The sequence below is a fragment of the Notamacropus eugenii genome, chromosome 1 (assembly GCF_028372415.1).
Source record: "Notamacropus eugenii isolate mMacEug1 chromosome 1, mMacEug1.pri_v2, whole genome shotgun sequence".
Classification (NCBI taxonomy): Eukaryota; Metazoa; Chordata; class Mammalia; order Diprotodontia; family Macropodidae; genus Notamacropus; species Notamacropus eugenii.
The window spans coordinates 378,077,885-378,103,814 of NC_092872.1; the positions used below are offsets into that span (position 1 = coordinate 378,077,885).

The window sequence follows — 25,930 nt, forward strand, 5'->3', positions numbered from 1 at the left end:
TAACAAGACCCTAGATCAAGTTCTTATCACATTTTGCCTGGACTACTGCAATAACCACCTAATTGGTTTCCCTATTTCCATATTCTTCCCTCTCCAGTCCATCTTGCATAGTACTAGCAAAACCTACACAGGTTTGCCCATGTCACTTTCCAGCTCAAGAATCACTAATGGCTCCTTAGTGTCCCTAGGATTAAATACAAAGTCCTCAGCTTAACATTTGAAGTACTTCTCACTCCAGCCTACTTTTCCAGGCTTATTTCACATTCCTGCTTTTCATAAAATATGTTCTTAGCAAATGGACCAACTCGCTTTTCCTCAGACTCTATCTCCATCTGTGTATCTTTACATAGGCAACTATTTCCCAAGTCTGGAATGCACTCTCTCCTTACATTTAATCCTTAGCTTTTTTTTTAACACTCTGCTCAGGTATCACCTATTCAAAATGTTCCCCTCTTACTAGTTCTCTCTCCCTCATTATCTTGTATTTGTTTATTTGTTTATACATTGTTTCTCCCTAGAGAATGTAAGCCCCTTAAGGGCAGGGGCTGGCTTTCCTTTTTCTTTGTATCCTCATTGCCTGGCACAGTTCCTCCACATAGTAAGCATTTAATAAATGTTTGCTTCTTGTAATCATTGTTGGTTATATGTAGTATTTACTTAAAATTGTAGACTTAATCTTTAACTCTTATGTCAGTTTCCCTTGTGTAATTTTCCTCCATAAGTATAATGAGAAAAGAAATTTGGAAGCATAAGGTTTTATGACATTAGGAACTAATTTGTTGAGTTCCAAAATACCTTCAGATCTTTAAGTTCCTTGGATGTCTACCCATACTTTATTTCCTATCATTAGTTTTACATCAGGCAGCTTGGGGGCATCGTAGTAGATGAAGTGCTGGAGCTGGAGGCAAGAAGACTCATCTTCCTAAGTTCAAATCTGAGCTCAGATACTTACTAGCTGTGGCAAGTCACAACCCTATTTACCTCAGTTTCCTCTTACGTAAAACGAGCTGGAGAAGGAAATGGCAAATGACTCCAGTATCTTTGCCAAGAAAACCCCAAACGGGAATCACGAAAAGTTGGACACGACTGAACAACAGAAGTTTTGCATGAGATATTTTGCTTTTTTTATAACATATATCCTACTCTCTGTTTTGATCTTTCTATCTGCACTCAAACTGATCTTCCTAAAGTACAAGTCTGACCGTCCTCTCCCTCTCTCCCCCCAACCTAATTCAATCAATTTCGTTGGCTCATTTTTGCTTCCAGGATCAAATGTAAAATCTTCTGTTTTTCAATCCCTTCCTAAAACCTGCACCATATGCGCTTCAAACAGTGACCTTGCTGTTGTTTACATGAGATGCTCCATCTCCCTACTCTGGACATTCTCACTATCTCTTATGCCTGAAACTGTCTCCCTTCTCACTTCACCTCTTGGAATCCCTGGTTTCCTTCAGGTCTCAGCTGAAATCCCACCTTCTGCAAGATGCCTTTCCTGATTCCCCCTCAGTGTTTGTGTCTTCCCTTTGTTGATTATTTCTGATTTGTCCATAGTTGTTTGCATGTTGTCTCCCTCCTTAGATTGTGAGCCCCTTGAGAGCCAGGACCATTTTGTTGTCCTTCTTTGTAGCCCCAGCACTTAGCATGATGTCTGGTACATAGTAAATGATGCTAATTGATTTTTATGGCTTATAGCCCAACATGTATGTGGGTACATACATTACAATGGCATTTTTTAAAATGAAATATTGAGTCTATGGCTAAGAGTCTATTTTGACCACTTGGCCACTAGGAATTACCTACATATTGACTACATTGAAAGAATTGTTCCTTATCCTAGTTGTCACAATGAAGAGATATTACCACCCAGTATCATTAGTTCCTAGAGAGAAGAAAGTTGCCAGGAAGGGGAGTGCTTATATATAGCTGGAGAGATGACATTGAAATTCCATAAGCGATAACCTATTGCCCTTTTGTCCCTGTCACAGCATTTATTTGGAAGAGGAGGCACTGTGCCACAGGATCACTGGGGTGGTTCAAGTCACCTTATTTACAATGGAGATATTAGCCAGAGAAGAGAGACAGATAGAAATTTCCATGTTGCCAGAGAAGTCGTCAGGTATTCCATGTACAGTTACAAGCCTCCTGCCTTTCCTGACGCTTTGACCTTCTCCCTAGATGAAGCCTTCAGACTAAGCATGAAGTAGTCAGTGCCTTCACAGGACTTTACTGTCTCTGGAGACAACCCTAAGGTAGCCAGAAATAGCTTCCTCTCCTTAACTGTCATAGAGCCTCAGTGGCGCTGCCACAAGTCTTGGTGTCAAGCAAGGAAAATGGTTTTTCTCTAGCTGATGATGTTTTATCTGGCTTTTTGCCCTGCTTATAACTAACAAAAGAATTGGGAGATGGGTTATTTTTTTCATTCATACTTATTTCTCATTTCAAAATTATCTGGGTAGGACGGAAAGAGGAACCGGTAACTTTCTGTCTTCAGAATGAAGAATCCCAGTTTGTACATCAGTGTTTAAAAAAAAAACAACTCAAAAAAAAAAAAACCAACAACTCAGACAAGATTTTCTTGGCCTATTTTAAAAAGTATATGTCTTTAAAATAAAGTTTATAACAGTATTTATTAACCTCTCACCTGTAAAGAAACAGAAAGTAAATATTTTTGCAGAGAATAATTAGGAGAGCTTTGAGATTTATTTTGGGTCAAGTCCACTTTGTTTGCCAATGCATTGTTAATGTTTAGAGGTCTGTTATACTAATGTTATTTATTATTTTTCATCCCATACATAGCTTTTCCATGCATCCAAGTCTGTAAAATAAATATTAAATATTAAATTTTGTTGTAGTAGGAAAAAAACCCAGCAAAGAAGAATTAGACTTACTCTACTCTGTCAGAGGACAGAACTTACAGGGAGTCAAAATTGCAAGAAGGCCATATTTTTATTCTCATCATTTCGAACTGTCCCAAAATGTTAAGAGCTGCTTCCACATATTGTAGGTTCCCTATAACTGGGAAAAGGGTATACCTGCTTCAGGTAGAGATTGGACTAGACAGCCTCTGAGGTTCCCTCCATCATATTTCATTCAAGACATTTAGGTATTCTGATGGATCTGGGTATAGGGTTATGCTTATCTCTTAATTATGATTTTGTTGAAAATTTTTGATAGTGATCTAGGGCTCAATACAGTTAATGTCATCTATTAATAGGAGCATTTGGATGATAAGGAATCTTATCTGGTCTGAGCCAGATATAATTTGTGAAGTGTGTATGTTCGTCCTTCGTTGCTGAAAAAGACCATGCCATCAGAAGAATAATAACATGACTTGCAATTGACTTTGAGTGAGGGAGGACTGTGCAGGTCACCAGCCTCACTTCTCCTCCAGAGCCATCTGAATCCAGGGACCAGATATTCATCAGGATGACTGGAGATGACCCAGGATGAGGCAATTAGGGTTAAGTGGCTTGCCCAAGGCCAAACAGCTAGTGAGTGTCAAGTGTCTGGGGTGACATTTGAACTCAGGTCCTCCTGACTTCTGCACTGCTGCTCTATCCACTGCACCACCTAGCTGCCCCAGTTTTGTGAAGTATGCCTTAAATGAGCCTACATCTCCCTCTCATGCCTCACTTGATCTTAATACCCAGTCAATGATCAAAGCTTCTTTTGTAAATCACCACTTATTTTCTCGTGTCAATGAGACTGCTCTGTGCATATGACAGTTATATTTGATGAAAAAATAAGCATGGACTAATGCAAATAAACTAGGAGCTTTTTTTCAACAACAGACCAATCACAAGTGACTGAGATTTGTAGAGATCTTGTCTATTGATTTTTTCATGCCATTTGACTCAGTAGAACGCAATGAAATTCTAAAACTCTTACCAATAGTGTGTTTTCCATACATATGTAGATTTCAGTACTTGAGTGATCTATGATCTCATCAGTGTGGACACTCCCTTCCCTGATGTGGACTGCAAACCATACATTCCCCTTCTTTGTGGTGCTTTATCATATCTTTCCATAAGTCCTTCACAGAGAATACTCAGTATTGAAATAGAAGATTTTTCTGTCTGTGTAAGATATTACCAGGGATAGGAACTGGACCTTTTTAGTATAGGGAACTCCCTGATGAGAAACCCTATTAATGAAGGGCAACACCTCTGCAATTTAGTTTTTGACCTGAGATTTTAAGTGGCCTGCCCAGGTTTATACAGCCAGCATGTCAGAGGTAAGACTTAAACTTGGACATTCCTGCAATAGGGTCAGCTCTGCAGTTACTATTCCATGCTGTTTTTCTGTGATGGGGTGTCAAAAGATGAATATCACACAATTTGTGCTCTTGGAGAAGTTACAGTCTAGTAGATCTTGGAAGTCTTGGTTCTTCCACTCAGCAGATGAGAGGAATGAAACGGAAGCAGTTCCTCTGAATCAGAATACTCATTCCTTCCCTGGTAGGATTTAATATGAATATAGAGAATATCTGTTTGATTTTTCATGCCACCGGAGACCTCCCAAAGCTCAGTTAAGCTAGTTGTGATTAGATCTCAGAGTCAAAAGTCCTAGGGCAAGAAAGACATCTTCCTCCATTATTTCCACAAAAGTAATGTTCCTCCTATCCCCGCAATTCAAGTGTTCTTCAGAAAACACTGAAGCATACTGGTTCACACTTCAGAACTCCAGAAAAGCAACAGACCAAAGAAACATTCTTGAGATTCTATGTTTATTTTGTGTGTATATTGAATTTACTTACCTGTGTACTTATTGTATTCCCATCAAGGGACTACGGCATCTAGGTGTCACAGTGGATAGAGTGCTGGGCCTGAAGTCATGAAGACATCTTCCTGAGTTTAAATCTGCTCTCAGACAGTTACTAGCCGTGTGCCCGGTCAAGTCACAACCTTGTTTGCCTCAGTTTCCTCATCTGTAAAATGAACTGGAGAAGGAGATGGCAAACTGCCCCAGTATCTTTGCCAAGAAAAGCCCAAAATGGGGTCACAAAGAGCGACTGAACAACAACAGTAATCAAAGGAATAGAAACTCCTTGAGAGCAGAGTCTGTCCCTCCTGGTACAGTTCTTGGCACATGCCAGAGATTTAATAAATACTTGAACTGAAATTAAATTATTCTCTTTCTGGGACATAGAAAGGAATACTACTTCGGGTGGGTCCGGGCCTAGATGTGCCTTCTTCCAGCCCTGAGGACCTTTCCTTCAGGGTGTTTAGGAGTTGTCTATGGAAGACCCCTTCCTCGTCTCAGTGGCAAATGCCAACCCAAGGGCCTGGAGCTTGCCCCCAGGTTGGGTGGTGGGGTCTAAGACTACAATGCCGGAAGCGGGGCTCGTGTTCCAGGTGAGGCTGGTCAGCTCTGCGCCAACTGCCCAGAGGGGTTGTTGACAACGCCCTGGCCCCCACCGTTTGGCCCACGGGCCTTCCTGGGGTTTGGGCTGGCCAAATGTGCATCATCGCACAGGATCTCTGCCCCGCTCCATCTTCCTGGGCTGCAACCGGAGAGGATGCTCTCCCACCATCCTAAGCCCGGTATCCTAGGGAACGGGTTGCCAAAGCCACGCTCCAGGAGGCCGAGCGGAAGGAGTGGGTGTGTACGAAGAAGGCGTCTCTATTGCCGGAAGGAAGCCAGAGTGTCTTTGCCCGCCGCAGAGGCTGCTGGGATCGCGGCGGCCCCGCCCCAGGGGCCGGCGCCGCGGCCCCAACTTCCGCCGGCAGCGCGGTGGCTGCCGCCACTTCCAAGATGGCGACGTCTCTGGGCTCCAACACCTACAACAGGCAGAACTGGGAGGATGCGGTAAGTGGCCCGCTCCGGGATCCGGGCACCGGGAGGGAACGAGACGACGGCGGTACGCCCGCCGAGACTGGAGGCGGGAGTGGGTTGGGGGCGAGGCCGAGGCTCCTCCGGCCCGGGGGAAGGAGGGAGGCAAGGAGGCCCCAATCCGAGGAGCTCGTGGGCACCGGCGGAGCCCCAGGGAGAGCAGGGGCCGCCGAGCCCCCGCGCGCTCCTCTCTCCGCTCCTCCCGGCCAAGGGGCGCTGACCCCCGGGTCAGGGGAGCCCGCCCTATGCATGGGGAAACTGAGGCTCGAGCCCCCGCTCGGGCATGTGCGCGGGGCGCGACCCCTCGGCTGGCACTCGGCGGAGAATGAATGAGGGAGGGCGCGGCGGCGGAGCCAGGGCACCGAGGGGCAGGCTTGACCCCTGTCTGTGTTTTGCCTTTGCCCAGGACTTCCCTATTCTGTGTCAGACGTGCCTTGGAGAAAACCCCTACATCCGGATGGTAAGTGGGCAGGTGCCCCTCGGAAAGTACCCGGCGTCTTTGCCCGCTCGGGCGGTGGGATCCTCTGAGCCCCTCGCAGCGGGCATGGGGGGCCCCGAGTTCTTCTCCTTTAAGGCCAGAAAACGTTTTTCTCGCTCCGACTCCAGGAAGCAGGGGGCAGAAGGGAGGTTCGAGGCCAGCTCTTTCCATTACGCTCAGCCCCCATCTAGCACCTTGTCACTTGAAGTTATTCTGTGGATGTTGTCTGGCCCTCATCCTTGGCATTCCCAACCCTCCGCTTTAGGAGTTACCTCTCAATCGATTACACCCAAGTGTTGGGATGGAAAGTTACGAGCAGTATTGGGGCTGCTGGCCATGGTAGTTGGGGATGGTTTCCTCAAGGAGGTGGTCACTTGATCAAAACCCAGACAAGATTCAGGACCAGGGTTTGAACTGGTGGAAGGAGGAGGACGTTCTTGGTGGATTAGGAGACTTCTGGTACTTTATTAAGGTGGGTTTTGGATGGTACATCATGATATTTCACATTTGTATAGTCTTGTGAAGTTTGTAAAACTGTCCTCACAATCACCATCAGGTAAGAAAGTAGGGCAAGTAACATTCCTATTTTTATTTGAGAGCAGATCCGGTGGTTTCGTTGTTACAGAAAATGGGTAATGAGAAAAGTTCCTCTGCTAAAACATATGGGTATTTCTTCTGTAGCTTAGGACTTAGTTGCTTAAGGCAGAGGTATCAAACTCAGGGCCTTCAGGCAGTTTACTGCCCCAACAGATTGCAGTGAGATATGTTTAAGAAAAAATTTGTTCAGTACAGCATAGATAATGTTAATTTGTGGTTTTCTAAGACAATATGGGGTCTGGCAGCAATGTCTTTCTGTTTGAGTTCACTAACCCTAGGCACTGAGAACTTAAATGAGTTACCCAGGGTCATATAGCTAGTATTGTCAGAGACTGGCTCTTAATCTGCACTCCACAACACAGTCATTAAGCATTTATTAGGCACCTACTATGTGCCCAGCACTGTGCTGAGCACTGAAAATACCAAGAAAGGCCAAAGGTAGTCCTTGCCCTCAAGGACCTCTCAGTCTAATGGGTGAGATAACATGCTAGTGATGTACAGACAAGCAATACACAGAATAAATAGGAATTAATCTACAGAAAGAAGACGCTGAATTAAGAGGGATTAGTAAAGACTTCCAGTAGAAGGTGGAATTTTATTTGGGATTAAAGGAAGCCAGGAGGCAGAAATGAGGAGATAGAACACTCACAAAGGACAGACGGTACAAATGCCCAGTGTCAGGAGTTGAGTGTCTTGACGTCTGTCCTTCAGTTCTACATTTCTAGGTACTTGTAGAATGTTGCCACCTAAATATTGCTGACATAAATTCAGTATGTCCTTATCATCTTTCCTGTCCACTCTCCTCCCCCTAAACCCAAGCACCTTCTTTGTCTTTCCACATCATTCTTCTAAGCACTCAGGCTTGAAACCCTGCAGTCCCTTTCGTTTTTCTAACTCCTTCCTCACCCTACCACCACCCCCATTTAGTTGCCCTGTCCTCTCAGTCCTGCCTCTATACTCTTCTTATATTTCTCCCCTCCCTTCCAGTACAACTACCTCCACATTAGTTCATGCCCTTATTACCTGGGCTAGTGTGATAACTTTTTAACTTGTCTCCCAGCCTCTTATCTTTACTTTTTCCAATCCATTCCAAACAACTTCAGTGACGTTACACTTATAGTGTAATGGAAAGCACATTGAACTAAGAGTCAGATCTAGATTTAAATCCCAACTCTGACATACAGTAGCTGTGTAACTTTAGCTAGGCAGGTAATTTTTTGCAAACTCAGATTCCTCGTCTGTGTTTAAAGAAAGGGGTTATACAAGATTTTCAAAGATCCCTTTCAGCTCTCATAAGCTAAGAATCTATAAAGGCCCAGACTCTTAGCCTAGTATTCAAGGCCTCCACAGACAGGCTTCAGCGTGCTCTCTGAATCTCATTTCACATATAATCCCGGTAATTTACTCTATATTCCAGCTATACTAGCTTTTTTTTTGTTTTTTACTGTTCTTCTGTTTCTTGCCACTGTAGTGAACCCTCTCTATCTCTTGAAACTCATCCCCTCCTTCAAAGTCCAGCTTGTTTGTCACTTCTTTCTCCTCTCAGCTAAGTGTTCTCTCTCCTCTTGAATCTCTCATAGCACTTTTTGACCTTGTATATTCTATTTTAATTCATGTTACTGTGTTTCTGTGTGTATCTGTCTTATTCTTTCATTAGGTTGTAATAATCATAGCTAAATTGTGATCTCATTTGATCTTCACAACCACCCTGGGTGGTTGGTGCTGTATTATCTCCATTTTACAGATGAGGAAACTGAGACAGGCAGCAGTTAAGTGACTTGCTCAGGGTCACCCAGCTAATAATGTCTGAGGATAGATTTGACTCCAGGTCCAGCACACTCTCCACTGAGCTACCTAGCTATCTCTTGTAAGCTTCTTGAGAGCAGGGACTATCTTATTTCATTTCCATTTCTCCAGAGCCTACCACAATATCTAGGAGGAATGTAATAAGTGTATATGGAATTGTGGCACTTGATCATGACAACAACCCTATAAGATAGGCAGCAACCCTATAAGATAGGCTGAGCAATTGTCATCACCATTTTACCACTGAAGGAACCGAGAGTCATAGAGTGCTTGGCCTTAGATCATACAGTGCAGCTAGTAGAAGCAGCATGGTGCAGGAGAGCATTCAGCTTGGTGCTCGGAGACCTGAGTTCAGATCTTGCCCCTGTTACTTATAGCTGTGCAGTTATGAATTGAATCCCTTAACCTTTCTAAATTTTAGTTTCCTTATCTATAAAATGGGTGTAATGATACCTGCGTTACTTGTTTCACAGGATGATGAGAAAAGCGTTCTGTTAGCCTTCCGGTGCTGTATAAGTGTGAGGAGTACTATTGTTAGTAAGTGATAAAGAATCAATATGGTAGAGTGTGATACTGTTTCTGATATATCAAGCTGCTTCTAAATGTTGTGTGCTTCTTGCCATCTGTGTGTAAAGTGATTTGATACATTAGCGATTGTAGATGCTTGTATCTACGTATTAATACTTAAGCTGTTTTTATTGTTAACTGATCGATAATATAGGACAAGTACTTTTAGCTGACTTTCCTTTGTTGCATATTGATTTGCTTTGAACTATCCGTAGATTCCTGCTTGGTCTCCTTATGACCCTGAGCAAAGACATAAATTACTCACCTCACAGGGTTGTGAGCAGAGTGCTGTGCAGTGTGAGTGGTTATCATTGTTCTACTGTTGTTGTTTTTGTACAGAGAATGGCTGGCATAGGTTTTAACCACATCCTAGAATTTTTGGCACATAGTTCAATAAATGCTTGTTGGTTCCTTGATTGAGTAGGATTGAATAGGGAGATACTAACTGGCCCATATAGGATTAGAAACTGGAACCTTCCCTTCCTCCTTGCCTTTGGGTGGAGCTGAAAAGAATGGGGGACTTCAGTTGGATGGTAGCAGTGGGTGGCAGGGGGGTGTATGATTGTGGGAGAGGTAATGTAGAGGTGCACTTGACAGGACTTGACAGCTAATTGGATGTGTGGGATGAGGGAAAGTAGGAGAAAGATATAACAGCAAAATGAACATAGGAAAGTGGAAGGATGGTGTTGCCATCGACAGAAATAGGGGCATCAGATGGAACAATTTTTAGGCAAAAGATTGAGTTCTTCTTTAGATAATATTGAATTTAAGGTGTCAAGGGAAGGACATCAAGTTGGAGTGGTCCGCTAGGCAGTTAAATATATAATATGGGAAGTGTTGTCAGAGATTGAGAGATTGATTTGTTGTTTAGTCATCCACTTAGAGTTGAAATCAGGAGAGTGCTTTAAATAACAAAACGTAGAGTACAGAGAGAAAGGAACTCAAAACAGTTGGACGTGGGAAGAGGGAGAAACACTTTTATTAAGGGTATAGAAAGAGCAAGAGGGACTATCTTCGGAGATAAAGAATAGTCAGAGCGTTAGAAGAAACGAGTAGAAATACCAAGGAAACCCGGGGAAGAGACAAACCGTCATAAAAGATAAATCGTCTAACAATGTGAGAACAGAAAAAATACTATGGATCGGTAACAAAGAAGGCATGATTGACTTTTGAGAGAGCTGTTTCTGTACAATATTAGGGACAGAAGCCAGATTACAATAGTGAATACACCTGGGGAAAATTGGGACTAAAAAATGAAGTTTCGGTGTGATGGCTGCAGTAAGCAGCCCTCTGTTTCTTAAAGTAAGGTCTGTAACATCCTGTGGCTTAATTAGGATTACTGAATAATTCAAACAAAGATAAAATATCTTTCTTTTTTTTGTCCTCTTTGTCTTCAGAGAGCCAGGGGTCCTAGACACATTTGCTGGGTTGTGTTCTTCCTTAATAACTGCAGTTTTCTTTTATTTCAGACCAAAGAAAAGTATGGAAAAGAATGCAAAGTAAGTTTATCTGCACTGGAGAACTCTTTCCTATTTTCTAATAAAGTTGACTTTAAAGATAATAGACAGAAAAATAGAGGTTATTTCTGCAGAGCTTTCCTATGCTACTTGTATCCTCTTTTTCTATAGATTATCTTCTAATGGTGTTGAGTGAAACCAAGGGAAGCCTAACCAGTTAGTCTAAGGACAAAAATTGATTAATCTTGTGTACAAAAAGGCAACTAGAATTTGGACATATTTCTTCTTAGAATTGATCCTACCTATTGGGATAGTTAAATTGGAATTTATATTATTTTTTCCTTAGAGATAAAAGATGTTTTTAATCCCTGGTGGTTTCCTTAAGTTTTCCAGCATTGTAAAGCAAGATTATTGAAACATTAAACACCAGCTCAACCCTCTTGGTTCAATAATTGTTCCAAAGGAAAGGCCTTGCCTGTGGTTAGGTAGTTGTACTGGTAGGCCTGGGATTGGGCCAGTAAAGGTCTCTGGCTTTGTGCTCCAGATTTGTGCCAGGCCGTTCACAGTGTTCCGCTGGTGCCCCGGTGTTCGCATGCGTTTTAAGAAGACTGAAGTGTGCCAAACCTGCAGCAAGCTAAAAAATGTATGTCAGACCTGCCTTTTGGACCTAGAATATGGTGAGTTTGTGTTGTCAGATGAACCAACAAGTGCCCTAGAAAATGGTCCCCTATATCCTTCACCAAACTCTGACCCCATCTCTGGTTCTAATCTAACCTTGGGGTTCAGTTCCAGGACCATTCTGGAGAGTGGTTTCATCTGATTGATGCATATCTTCCAAGGACATTCTTGACCCACTCTAGATCTCACTTGACCCTTAATGAGAGCCCTGGAAGTAATTAGTCATGACTAAAGGATAGTCCTAGTCCATAATTCTCAGATATGCACCCTTGTAAATGAATTTCCACCAGATGGAGTGGTATATGAAGTCGGTCATCTAGAAATTGTTCTCATAGCAGTTGCTGTGGGATTTTTCACGTACAACTACAACCCAGACCATGTCTAATTTTTTTTTTTTAATTTGCCTCATTTCAACTGAATTCTGAAGATTGTGTATGAAATTTCCTTAAAACAAACTTGATACTATCACATTCCCACTGAGGTTATGGAAATTTCAAAAACAGCCACTTTAGAGAGCTGTTCTGGTTATAGTTGAGCCTTCGCTGCTCTCCTTCTCAGCTAGTAATCTCTCCTACTCCTAAATTCTTATACCTCTCTTGCTGCATTTTTTTTTTTATTTTTTACGTTTGTGTCTTATCTCTCCTATACTGGGTCAGAATTTTCTAACGAGTAAATGAAGAAAAATAACTTGTCAGAGGACTAAGAAGACCTAGTGATGCTAAGAAAGGACAATGCTTTTGATAATACCAGTGAGAGTTTTGGAAGCAGTTTGAGTGTTAGCATTTTAGGGAACAGAGAAGAGATGGCATTTTAGGAAGCAGAGGAAAGCTATAACACTCAGAATGAACACCTCTGTCCATGCCTCAGGCCAGCAACCTCTGAGAGATCTGATTCTGGGGAGATCCAGTACTTTGTCTATTATGATCCATTCTCAGTTATCCAAAGACCTACCTTTCCAGCTTTATAACACATCATTCCTCTTTTCATTCTTCATTTCAGCCAAACTTTGAGCTTAATATTCCATCTTCCACCTCTCTTTATTCACATAAGCCATCTACCATGTCAGGAATGCAGTCCTTCAAATTCCTTCAAAGTTCAGCCCAGGTGAAACTTTCCTCTGTGGAGTCTTCTTTGACAAGCCCCTGATTATTAGCCCCCATCCCTAATCACATTACTTTGTATTTACTCCTATAGTACATACTGTATCTTTTAACTAGAATGTAAGTTTCTTCAAGGCAGAAACTTTTAATTGTTGTCATTTTGGAAGAACCTACAGACACACAGGAAATTTAGTTGAAATGAAACAACTAAAAATAATTAGTATGAGACTCTCGTCAGGACTGTGGTTGTTAACGAAAAATGCTACAGTAATAATATTTTCCTGAATGGGGAGAGAAGAATTTTAAGAGCCTGCACTATGCATCAAGCTTGTACCTCTAGTATTCTAAGAAATGGAGAAGACAGGGAAATGTAGTCAGTTGGAGAAAAGTCTCATGCCCTTGTAATTCTTTGATTGTTAAGAATTATCTGTATTAGCAGCACACACCTATAATTTCTACTACCAGGAATGCTGAAGTTGGATTGCTTGAGCTCAGGAGTTCTGAGCCATAGTAGGTCTAAAACCAATCATGCATAATAAGTTTGGCACCGGTATGATGAACTCCCCCCACAGTGGGGTTAAGAAGGATACTAGGCTGCCTAAGGAGAGGTGAACTGGCCCACATCTGAAACAGCAGATCAAAGCTCCTGTGTCAATCAGTAGTGGGATCAAGGCCATAAGTGGGCACTATACTTCTAACCTAGATGAGATAGGGAAACCCAGGCTCCAAAAGAAGGGGAAAAGAAAAATTTTCTGTATATATCAGTAAATAAGACAGCTTTAAAAGTACCCTGAAGTTCTTATGTACTTATTTAAGTTGTATATAAGTATGTAATTTCACATAGAGTTCTCTTTTTCTGTTCTGCTTTATATTTGCAAATGTTCATTTTTATGTTTATGTTCAATTTTTTTTTGAATTCTAAAGAATTATTTGTATATTTATTGTCTGTGTTCAAATCGTCCTTATTTGACTGGACATAGGTAGAATAATATTCTAGTGGTGGTGAGAACAGGATGCAAAGAGGTTTTCATATCACATAATCAAGTGTATAGATATCTGTAGATCCTGTTCCAAGTAAAGGAAGCTTACCTTTAAGTTTGTTTGCTAAATATTATTGTAATTTTTGTGTCCAAAATTCTACAAATTAAAGTTGGCTAGATACATTAATTGTTTGAAACTGAAGCTAACTCCAGCATTGTAAATTTAAATTTAGGCCTATAAGCAAAATTGTTGGTGCAAATACATCTCTTTGGTGCGAGTACTACAGGGTAGTTGGAGACTTGTGCTTTTCAAAGCATATGCTTTGAATTAAAAGCAAATCTTTCTAAGCTTGGTTTAGTCTAACTTGAATTTTGGAGTCAAGTGATTAAAGTATTGGCATGTGAAAGAATAATTAGATTTATTTTTCTTGGTCCCAGAGGTCAGAACTAGTGGGTGGAAGTTACAGGGAAGCAGTTTTCAGTTCCAACAATTTGAGATATCCAAAAATGAAATGGCTGCCATAGAATATTGTGAGAACTCCTTAACTGGACGTGTTCAAATAGAGGCTAAGTGACCACATATCACGAATATTGTGGAAGTAGTTCCTGCTTCAGGTGAAAAATGGACCAAATGATTTCTGTGGTCCCTTCCAGCCCTGATATTCTATAATTCTGTAAAAATAGTACACATTATTAGATTCTAAATCAAAACCTAACATAATATAATCTTATGTAACCTTATAGTAAAAATTATTTTTGACTAAAGTATTTCCCAGCCATTGCCATGAATCTAATTTATTTCTTTCTAGCAGTATTTTATATGTTACAAGAGCAATATGGGATTTGGACAGTCCTTTGCAGTGCCTTAAATATTTGAAAAAGTAATCACTATCATAAGTCTTAGTGTATATTCAATACATTCAACTTATTATTTAGACTTTTAGTTATTACTGAACTTCTCTCTCATCTCTCTTCTTTGATTTCAGGCTTACCTATTCAGGTCCGTGATGCAGGACTGTCCTTTAAGGATGATATGCCTAAGTCTGATGTGAACAAAGAATACTACACCCAGAATGTTGAGCGAGAGGTATGGAAATGCTGTGACTTCCTGAATGAAAGTGATGTGGAATGGGACTTGGGAACTGTCTCCAAGCATCTCTGTTGCTGGTGTGATCTCTCTTGCCTTTGGCATCCTCTTGTAGATTTCTAACTCTGATGGAACTCGGCCAGTTGGTGTTCTTGGGAAGGCTACAGCTACAAGTGACATGCTGCTCAAATTGGCTCGGACGACCCCTTACTACAAACGGAATCGTCCTCACATTTGTTCCTTCTGGGTGAAAGGAGAATGTAAAAGAGGAGAGGAGTGTCCATACAGGTATGAGAGGAGCCTCACTTAGCAATTGCCAGGACTAGGTTGAGGGAGGGGTATGTTCATCCACGTGAGAAGCAATAACCTATGTTTATTTAATAAGCATCTGTTACATGTAAGGCATTTATTAGAGACAGATAGCCACAATGAATAGAATATTGGCCTGGAGTCAGGAAAACCTAAGTTCGGGTCTCGTCTCTTATACATGAGGGCAGTATGACTCATTTAAATTCTCAGTGCCCTATACAACTGTAAGAAATGTGGAATGTTGAATAATTGCTGGTCTGCTATTGGTAGAGCAGTTTCCTCACTAGAAGTTCCTTATGATAATTGCTAGCTTTAAGGTTTGCAGAGTACTTTATACCTGTTATCTCTTTTATTCTTCACAACAACACTGAGGTGTGGATTATATAATCATCCCCATTTTACGGATGAGGAAACTTGAGTTTCAGAGAGATCGTGACTTTCCCAGGGTCACACAGCTAGTAAGTGGCTGAAGCAAGTTTTGAATTTGAGTCTTCCCAAGTCTAACAGTGTATCCACTAAACCACCTGTGACAGTAAAATAACAGGTCAGGTCCAAAAACGCAAGGCACCATACTATATATCGTGTACTCCTTTCTTCTAATTACCATGGATAGACTTGAGAGTGTTTCTTCTGAGGTCTTACTATTTAAGTGGTGAAAGTACCAAGGTTAACTCATGTGATGAATAGAAATTCAGTTCAGGAAGCATTTATTAAGCATCCCCTATATGGAAAATTTTAAGTCTAATCAAACATTAAAACTTGGGCACAAATCACTTATACAAGAGAGAAGCATGATGATTGCAGATGATTAACCTATATCAGATTGCTTGCTGTCTTGAGGTGGGGAAGGCAAAAAAATTTGGAATTCAAAATCTTATAAAAAAATGAATGTTGAAAACTATCTTTACATGTAATTTAAAAAAATAAAATACCATTTACTTTTTCAAAAGAAGCAAGAAAAGAGAGAAGTGTGGTAAGTGCAAAGAAATAATTCAAGCAAAGAGGTGTAAGGAGTTCTTCATGGAAGCAAGTGACACCTGAATCAAGCCATAAAAGGTAGAGAAACTTCAACAGAGGTAGAGAGGAGTCCGTTGGAAGCATGTTGTGTGGTGTTTAAGCTAAAGTATAGAGATGGGAGACAAAAAGATGAGAATAAGCAACAATACGTTACAATTCAACTGGAATATACAGCACATACGGGGGAGTTCTTTGAGATGAAGTTGAAATGCTAAGTGAGAGCCAGATTATAGGGTATATTAAATACCAGAGTAATTGGGAGAGGTTGGTCTCAGGGAGACTAAGAGGCTGTTGGAATAATCCATATTAATGATGATAATGTTCTGAGTTAAGATTGTGGCCATGTGAATAGACAGGAGACAAATGTAAAGATGTTGTGGAGGTAGAGTCAAACCAGACTTAGTAATTAACTTCCCTTCTTTTTGAAGGTTATAGACTATGGGAACACTATATATTGTCATTTTGTTGATTTTTTTGGTCAATTCTGCTAAATTGCTTTTTCTTTTGTATTCTTTATTTCCAGAATGACTAGGGGGAGGTACAGATATTTGAAAAGGAGGACAATGTAAAATCAAAAATATCAGTACTTTTAAAAAATGAATTTTTAAAGACTTTTAAGCAGTTTGATACAAAGAATAAGAGAGAGGGAAGAATTAAGGATGACCTAAAAGTTGCAGGTTTGGATTATTAGGAGGATAATAATACCTTCATTAGAGGTTGAAAAGTTAAGAAGATGGGGGAAGAGACAGTGCAGAATAATAACATTTAGACATTCTGAGTTTGAGGTGTCTATGGGGAACATCCTTTTGGAAATGTGATACAGGACAGGTACTCAGGACAGACACTAGGGATAGATCTGAGAAATCAATATCATCTACATAGAGGTGATTATTAAACCCATGGGAGATCCCAAGAGTGAAGTAGAGAGAGGAGAGCAGGCCCTGGGTCAGCACCACTAGGTACATGCACACATAGTGGGTAGGACATGGAAAATGAGCAGTGGCCAAACAGATAGGAAGAGAACCAGGAGAGAGCATACTGTCTTGCAAAATCAGTGAGGAGGGAATATCCAAAAAGAGAGATGATCAACCGTGTCAAATACTGCAAAGGAAGTCAAGAAGGATAAAGACTTTAAAAAGCCACCAGACTTGCTTATTAAGAGATCATTAGTAACTTCAGAAAAGCAACTTCAGTTGAGAGATAAGGTAAAAAGACATATTTTAAGGAGTTCAGAAATGAATAGGAGGTGGTGAAATTTAGTTGAATATAAGCAGCTTTTTTCTAAGAGTTTGGAAGTGAAAAGGGGAATGACCTAGCATAACAGCTTAAAAATGGCAAGGTCAAATAAGGGCTTGTTTTGTTTTTAAGGGTGAACGTATAGGGAGCAGGCCGCTAATAGGAAGCAAAAATAGAAATTCGTAAAAAGCGAGAGGATGATTACAAGGGCAAACTACTGGATGAGATGGAAAAGATATAGGATCAAGGATATAAGTAGAGTGGTTATCCTTGCCAAACAAAGGAGTTATTCGGTCAACAAACATTTCTTAAGCACCTGTTATATGCCAGATACTCTTGCCAAGCACTCTACCAGTCTTTATCATAGACTACAGTAAAAGAGGAGAGAATGTGAGATGCTGTCAAGGATTTTGAGATAATATAGAATAAAGCAGGAAAGAGAGCTCATGGAAAAGGATTCGGTTTTCTTAGTAAAGTATGAGATGAGCCCAACTGCTGAGAGAGAGAAGAGTTGTATGGGAGGTGTGAGATAGCTCCCTTTTGCAAAGGGATACAAAAAAATAAATAAATAAAACAATCTAATGAACAGGACTAGCAAAAGGAAAGAAGATGAAGAGAGAATCTGTTTGATTAACTGAGAGGAAGAAAAAGGAGAAAGAAATAGGTACCTGGATCAAAGCAGGAGAGGAACACATAAAACCCAAAAGGGAGAAGAGTAACAAACAAGAGGGAATTGGGCAGGGGAGGAGAGCCAGTGGGAACAGAGCCGCCTAAAAAACATTAAAATAAAATAATTTAAGAAACATAATGCTATGTTTACAGAAGAGAAGGGAAAAGAATCTTAACTTGGAGAAAAAGAATTTGAGACAGATGGAAGAGAATATAAACTTAACTCTTACAACTTTAAATATGGATAGATTAAACAATCTAATAAGACAAAAAAAATGTGACAGCTTTGATAAAAAAATAAAACCCAATCTGTGGCTTGTAAGAAATATATTTAAAAACGAAAGACATACACAAAATAGAACTAAGAGGATAGAGAAAAATTTACTATGCATCGAGTGAATCCAAAAAATCAAAAGTTGCCATCATGCTATCAGACAAAGCAAAAACAAATACTGAAAAAATAAGAGACAAACAAGGAACTATATTCTGCTGAAAGGAACCATAGACAACAAACCAATAACAGTAATAAACTTTTATGTTTCAATTGCTTGAGCAACCAAACTCTTAAAAGAAATATCTAAGTTTCAAGAAGGCATGGACAGTAACGTGGTAGTAACAGGAGCTAACAACCTAAGTAACTGGAAGAATATTCAGTGCTCATGGCTCAGCCATGCCAATATAGTAAAAATGACAATACTACCAAAATTAACTGAAACTTTTAATGCTATACCAATCAGATTACCAAGGGGATACTTTAATGACAAAATTCTTTTTTTTGTTTGTTTGTTTCTTTTTTTTTTTAATTTGTTTTCAGTTTTCAGCAGTCGCTTCAATAAGGTTTAAATTTTCTCCCCCTCACTCCTTCCTCCCCAAGATGGAATGCAATCCTACATGGGTTCTGCATATAAATTCTTATTAAAATACATTTTCACTTTAGTCATGTTGCATAGAAGAATTAAAACTAATGGGAGAAATCGTGAGAAAAAACAAAACATAACAAAAGAGAAAATTGTCTGCTTCGTTCTGTGTTCTGACTCTAGTTCTTTCTCTGGATGTGGAAGGCATTTTGCATCAAGAGTCCTTTGGGAATGTTTTAGGTCCTTGCATTGCTGTGAAGGGCTAAGTCTATCAGAAACAGTCCTCACATACTGTGGCTGTTACTGTGTAAAATGTTCTCCTGGTTCTGCCCATTTCACTCAGCATCAGTCCATATGTCTTTCCAGGTTTTTCTGAAGTCCACTTATTTGTCATTTCTTTTTTTATTATTAATTAATTTATTTGTTTTCAGTTTTCTACGATCACTTCCATAAATCTTAGATTTTCTCCCCTCCCTCTCTCCTCCTTCCTCTCTTCTCCCTCCCCAAGACAGCATGCAATCTTATATGGGTTCTACACATACATTCTTACTAAATACATTTTCACCTTAATCATGTTGCCTGGAAGAATTAAAATAAATGAGAGAAACCATGAGAAAAATCAAAACAAAACATGAGAAAATAGTCTACTTCATTTTGCCATCCAATTCCATAGTTCTTTCTCTGGTTGTGGAAGGCATTTTTCCTTGAGTCCATTGGGAATTTTTTAGGTCCTTGCATTTCTGTGAAGGGCTAATTCTACCAGAAAAATTCCTCACACACTGTGGTTGTTGCTGTGTACAAAGTTCACCTGGTTCTGCTACTTTCACTCAGTATCAGTTCATATAGATCTTTCCAGGTCTCTCTGAAGTCTTTCTGTTGGTCTTTTCTTATAGCACAATAGTATTCTATTACATTCATATACCACAACATGTTCAGCCATTCCCCAGTTGATGGGTATTCCCTTGATTTCCAGTTCTTGGCCACCACAAAAAGAGCTACTATAAATATTTTTGTACATGTGGGTCCTTCCATTTTTATGATCTCTTTGGGATACAGTCCTAGAAGCAATATTGCTGGGTCAAAGGGTATGTACATTTTTGTAGCCCTTTAGGCATAGTTCCAAATTGTTCTCCAGAGTGGTTGGATCAGCTCACAGCTCCACCAACAATGAATTAGTGTTCCAACATCTTCTTCAGCATTTATCGTCTTCCTGTTTTGTTATGTTAGTCAGTTTGATAGGTGTGATGTGGTACCTCAGAGTTGTTTTTGATTTGCATCTCGAATCAATAGTGTTTTAGAGCATTTTTTCATATGACTATAGATATCTTTAATTTCTTTCTCTGAAAACTGCCTGTTCATGTCCTTTGACCATTTATCAATTGGGGAATGGCTTGTATTCTTGTACATTTGACTCAGTTCTCTGTATATTTTAGAAATGAGACCTTTATTGTAGACACTACATGTAAAATTATTTTTGTTCCCAGTTTTCTGCTTCCCTCCTAATCTTGGTTGCATTGGCTTTGTTTGTGCAAAAATTTTTCAATTTAATGTAATCAAAATTTTCCATTTTGCATTTCATCATGTTCTCCATCTTTTGTTTGGTCATAAATTTCTCCGTTCTCCATAAATCTGACAAATACACTATTCCTTGCTCCCCTAATTTGTTTATAGGATCAGCCTTTATACCTAGATTGTGCACGTATTTGAATTTTATTCTGGTATACATTATCAGACATTAGTCTAGGCCCAGTACAAAATTCATTTTAAAGAAACAAAAGATCTAGACTATCAAGGGAAATGATGAAAAGTAAAGACAAAGGGAGAATAACACTTGTAGGCCTCACACTACATTATAAAACAGCAGTCATCAAAACCATCTGGTATTGTTTAAAGGATAGAGTGATATAGAACTAAGTGACAAGGAAGATTCAGGAATGATGAACCTCAACAACCTAATATTTTATAAAGTGGAAAACATAAGTTACGTAGGGAAAAACTTCCTATTTGATAAGAAGTGCTCAGAAAACTGGAAGGCAATCTAGCAAAATCAGGTTTGATCCAACACCTTAAACCCCAAATCACAATGTTGTTGTTGTGTTTGTCCTTTGTTCTTGAAGAGGACTGTGACATCATGATGATGACATGGCTTGCGGTTGCCTTTGATTTGAGTGAGGGATGGCTGGAGATGGCCCAGGATGACCCATCTTTTAGCATAAGATGAACTAATAAACTACACGTTTTGGCAGTCAGAGTTTAATTGCTATTAGTGATCTTTGCCCACAATACTTGGACTAGAGAGATAGCATAGCATTGTTGGTAGAAAGCTGGCTTTAGAGTCAGGATGACTTAGATTAAAGTGGGACATCTAGCATATACTTACTGTGGGTGACTGTGGGCAAGTCTTTGAACTTCTCGTTGCCTCAGCTAATTCTGCTTGTTAGACTCAAGAGCTGCTGGTCTGCTTTGGGACAGCAAGTTTCCTCACTGGAAGTTTCCTATTCCAATAAAATTGTGGGTCTGGTCTACATACTCTGACAATTTCTAAATGGATACATGACCTTAATATTAAAGATCATACTATTTAAAAGATTAGAAGAGCTCTCCTAGCTATAGGTAGAAGATACTATGAATAACCAAACAAGAAAAGCAATTTCAAAAGATAAATTAGATAATTTTAATTACATGAAACTGAAACAGACAACTTCAGTGCATCTAGGATAAGAAGGGAAGTGGTTGAAGGAGAAAAAAAATCTTTTTATCAAATTTCCCTGGTAAGGGTTTGGTATTTAAGATATTTAAGCAATTAATGTGTGTGTGCGCATAAGTGTGTGTGTATGACTAATTTCCATTGCCCAGTAGATAAGTAGTCAAAGGATATGAACAAACTGTTCTCAAAAAAAGAATTGTAGAATATTCACAACTGCTTGAAAAAGTGCTCCAGACTGCTAAAATAAAATAAATGCAGATCAAAACAATTCTGCAAATTACCAAAAATGGCAGTAGTTAATGTTATAGGGTTTGTTAACCCTATAACACTATAACACCCTTATAACACACTATATAAGCACACTAATACATTTTTGTTATACCTGGCAAAGTAGTACAATCATTTTCTAAAGCAATTTGGAATTATGCAAAAAACGGTGACTAAAATGTCCATATCCTTTGAACCAAAGACTCCATTACTGAGTTCATACTCCAAGGAAGCTATCAATAAGAATTAAAAATCCCCATATACTCCAAAATATTTATAGCAGCACTTTTTGTATTAGCTAAGAATTGGAAACAAAATAGATTGGGGAATGGCAAAACAAATTGTGATACATGAATGTGATGGAATATTCCTGTGCTGTATGAAATGATTTGTGTGATGAATGCAGAGAACCATGGAAAGATCTATTTAAACTGATGCAGAGTGAAAAAAAGCAGAACCAAGAAAATAAACATAGTAACTGCAACAATGTAAATGGAAAGAAAATGATATCAAAAAATTAAAAGTGTAACAGAATTGTAAAAACTCTTGTGGAGCTGGGAGATCCACAAGTATTACACATTACACTTAGGTTTGGACTTTTTCACTGTATCGGTCAGCTGTGCTCACTTTTTCTTCCTCTCCAGAAATGATGCTATTTGTCATATGAGATGGCTTTCAGGGAGCAGGATAGAGAGGGGTACGTGGGATACTATACTGATGTAAAAAATAGAAAACATCAATAAAAACTTACATAAAAAAGGATTTAGAGCAAGATTTCTTAAACCAATTTTTCATGTTAAAGACTGTTGTGCAACATTGAGAGCCCAGTTGAAATTAACATTTATTTATAGTAGACCCAGTCAGCAGTTTTATGATTTTTCTCCAGCTACATTTTGGCAGCCCAAGAGCGAGTTAGCAGGGTGGCAACAGTGAAAGGCGAAGAGAGGAAAAGTAGAAGAGAGATTATTATTGAAGTGGCTGACTTCAGGGACTGAAGTACAGCTGCGGGAACAGGGTTGATAGACTGAAAAGAATGCTGAAAAACTGAGGGATTGGAAGTCATAGTTAAAGTGAGTAGTAAGGAAGTAGGCAAGGTAGAACAAGTAATTATGACCAGAGCAAGGCATTTCAGAGTCCATGATCTTGGAGATGCACAGTTTCTAGTGAGATCTAAAGTGGGATTAACCTTCTTGGATGTCTTAAAAGTGAAGTTGGAAGTTATGAATTGAGCGATTCAGGGTGCCTAAAGGAAGAGTGTTTGAGAATCACAGTTAATGGGAAAGATGAAAATGACTACAAAGTTACAGTTTGAGTTGAAAAGAAGCCATCTAGTCCATCTCATACCATAGGTGACAGTACAAAAAAGGAAAGGAACTGAAGAAGGAGGAGGTTGTTCAACAGAGCTTATTGGTGTGGGTTTCAATTTTGATAAGATCTCTGTTATGTGACTTCTTTTAAACTTATTATGTGACCTAATGGAATTTTGGCTTCTTTAGCTTTAAAGTAAACATTGTTCATTTTCATCCTAATTCATAGACATGAGAAGCCTACAGACCCTGATGATCCTCTTGCTGATCAGAACATCAAAGACCGATACTACGGCATTAATGACCCTGTAGCAGATAAGCTGCTAAAGCGGGCTTCAACAATGCCTCGCCTGGACCCTCCAGATGATAAGACCATTACCACTCTTTATGTTGGTGGCTTGGGAGACACAATTAGTGAGACAGATCTCAGGTATATGCATGTATTTTAATTGGTTAGAGAAATGCACACCCCATACCCCACTGGAAAGGCAGAATACACACAGTAGTGACAGTAATGAACATTGATGTAAGGCAGCAGATTGGGAGATTTATTCTTTGGGTTTACATTATATCTGGTGACCTTGTCATATCTAGTGAACTTTTATGATATGTCTGGGCATAAGAAATGAGCAGTTTGGAAGTAATACTCTGATGAATTTCATATTGTAATATGTATGGAGACACATTAAAGAAAGAGGTATAATGATAAAGGTTTCATGAGATTCCCCTAACTGCAGAATATGTCATTGTTCAGTTTTTAACCATGTCTGACTCCTAATGACCCCATTTAGGGTTTTCTTGGTAGAGATACTAGAGTGGTTAGCCATCTCCTTCTCCAGCTCATTTTACAGATGAAGAACCTGAGGCAAACAGGGTTAAGGGACTTGCCCAGGATCACACAGATAATAAGTGTTTAATCCAGATTTGAACTCAAGTCTTCTGATTCTAGGTCTGGCACTCTATCCACCGTCCCACCTAGCTGCTGAGCCACAGATTTGATCCTGGTTAAATAAGGAATAGTGACAACAGTTGGAATGGTATTGCCAAGGAAGTGGAGACAGTAGAGCCCTTCTCTGCCCTTGAGTAAAGAAGTGTAGCTAATGTTTTTCTTCCCTAATAGGGTTCCAAGATGATAATACTGGCAGAGGGGGTTAGGATAATAACCAAGGAATTGGGGGTAATAAAGGAAAAGGTGAACTTTTGTCTCAGAAGTTTGTCCTGAGGAGAGGAAGACGACTTTCATCTTCCTTAAGGAACATTCTCCCTACCTTGTTGAGTTTATTTCATTTCCAGTTGAAAGCATACTACATGTCCAGACATTTCATCCGGTAATTAAAACAGTATAGTTGGCTGGCACTTCTCCTTTGCTCTTTCTCTTAAGAGCAAGGGTGAGAAAAGGGGAATGGGGTCACCAGGTGGCTCTCTTGTCTATGGCAGTAGAAGAGGTCATCTGTTTTCAGTCTGTTGGAGATATATATCATTTTGTATAACTATGCTGTGTGTTTAACTTAAAGTAGACTCAGATTTGTCCATCTTTCTGTCCACGTAGAAATCATTTTTACCAGTTTGGTGAGATCCGAACAATAACAGTTGTACAGAGGCAGCAGTGCGCTTTCATCCAGTTTGCTACAAGGCAAGCCGCAGAGATGGCTGCTGAGAAGTCCTTCAACAAACTGATTGTGAATGGGCGCCGGCTTAATGTGAAATGGGGAAGGTGAGATTGCTGTTTATGCTTATCTTTTAACAACTTTTGTTTTTGAGAGACTGTAGTATGGTGACTATATTACATAAGCTTAGAATGTGAGGATTCCAGAATAACATTAACTTCTTTGAATGTTAACGGATTTGTGGGTACCCTAGAGAGTGGTAGTAGGCAGTGTCTTTGTGTTGTCTTCCTCAGTATCATATGATGATTTTGATTGTTGTATGTTTCAGATCTCAGGCAGCCAGAGGAAAAGAAAAGGAAAAAGAAGGAACCACAGACTCTGGAATTAAGCTGGAACCTGTCCCAGGACTTCCTGGAGGTAAGAATGTTTTTATTCCATTGCTTGCTTGAATATTAATAACAACCAGCTTGTTATTCTGAATAGTAAATAAATTTCCACTGTGACAAGTAGCAACTCCTAGAGCTCCCATTAGCAAAGAATAGAAATAATGGGAGGAAACAGTGGTTAAATGCTCCCACTTTGGCTTTCCTGTATTGAACATTATTGTATCTAACTTGTGTTATTCTCTTCTTTAGCTCTTCCTCCTCCTCCAGCAGCTGAAGAAGAAGCCTCTGCCAATTATTTTAATCTCCCTCCCAGTGGTCCTCCAGCAGTGGTTAATATTGCCCTGCCCCCTCCTCCTGGGATTGCACCTCCTCCCCCACCAGGTAAGACCTTCCTTTTCAGAAGTTTCTTTATCAACCTCTAGCCCAGAAGAGAAGGGACTTCTTGTAGTCCTGGGTCAGCACCTAATGTTCTGCCTGGGTCTGTTCTCAGTGTCTTTCTCTACAAAATAAAGGGATTGGACTAATTGATTTCTAAGCTCCTTCCAGTTCTAACATAAGATTTTTAGAATTATCTGGTGGCTCCTTATTCCCTCTAGAATCAAATATGACCTCTCTGTTTGGCCTTAAAAGCTCCTCACAATCTGGCCCCCAACCTACTTTTCTTAAACTCGACAATATAGCCAAAGTTGACGTGATGCTCCATCTCCTGCCTCCATGGAGCCCTTTGCACTGGCTGCCCCCCTCTCCTCAAGCACCACCCCCTACATGAAACTTTTCCTGATTCCTCTAGACGCTGGGACTGTCCCCTGTGCCCCTCTTGTCCCACACAACCCCCCCAAAAGAATTTACTTTGTATTTATTTTGTAAATATTTATTTTTGCCACAGAGTGGACATTTGACAAGTGCTTGTTAATTGATTAATAGAACTCCAGTCTCCTTATAGTCAGTCCAGATTTTTATATTAGATTTTTTTTTCAAAACACTGC

General features: G+C 39.8%; 1 protein-coding gene across 4 annotated transcripts in view; it reads left to right on the top strand.

Moving 5' to 3' along the window:
• The first annotated feature begins 5,439 nt into the window (after positions 1–5,439).
• Positions 5,440–25,930, top strand: part of RBM22 (RNA binding motif protein 22) — a 29,751-nt gene continuing 9,260 nt past the window's right edge. For all 4 annotated transcript variants that reach the window (XR_011971945.1, XR_011971944.1, XR_011971946.1 and 1 more), the window contains exons 1-10: positions 5,440–5,808; positions 6,239–6,292; positions 10,750–10,779; positions 11,282–11,414; positions 14,482–14,582; positions 14,698–14,870; positions 23,181–23,381; positions 24,501–24,665; positions 24,887–24,975; positions 25,194–25,325. Coding sequence is in view for 1 of the 4 variants with exons in the window: in XM_072630713.1 (XP_072486814.1) it covers positions 5,755–5,808; positions 6,239–6,292; positions 10,750–10,779; positions 11,282–11,414; positions 14,482–14,582; positions 14,698–14,870; positions 23,181–23,381; positions 24,501–24,665; positions 24,887–24,975; positions 25,194–25,325 (1,132 nt within the window). In the remaining 3 variants the exon portion in view is untranslated. The remainder of the gene's footprint in view (positions 5,809–6,238; positions 6,293–10,749; positions 10,780–11,281; positions 11,415–14,481; positions 14,583–14,697; positions 14,871–23,180; positions 23,382–24,500; positions 24,666–24,886; positions 24,976–25,193; positions 25,326–25,930) is intronic.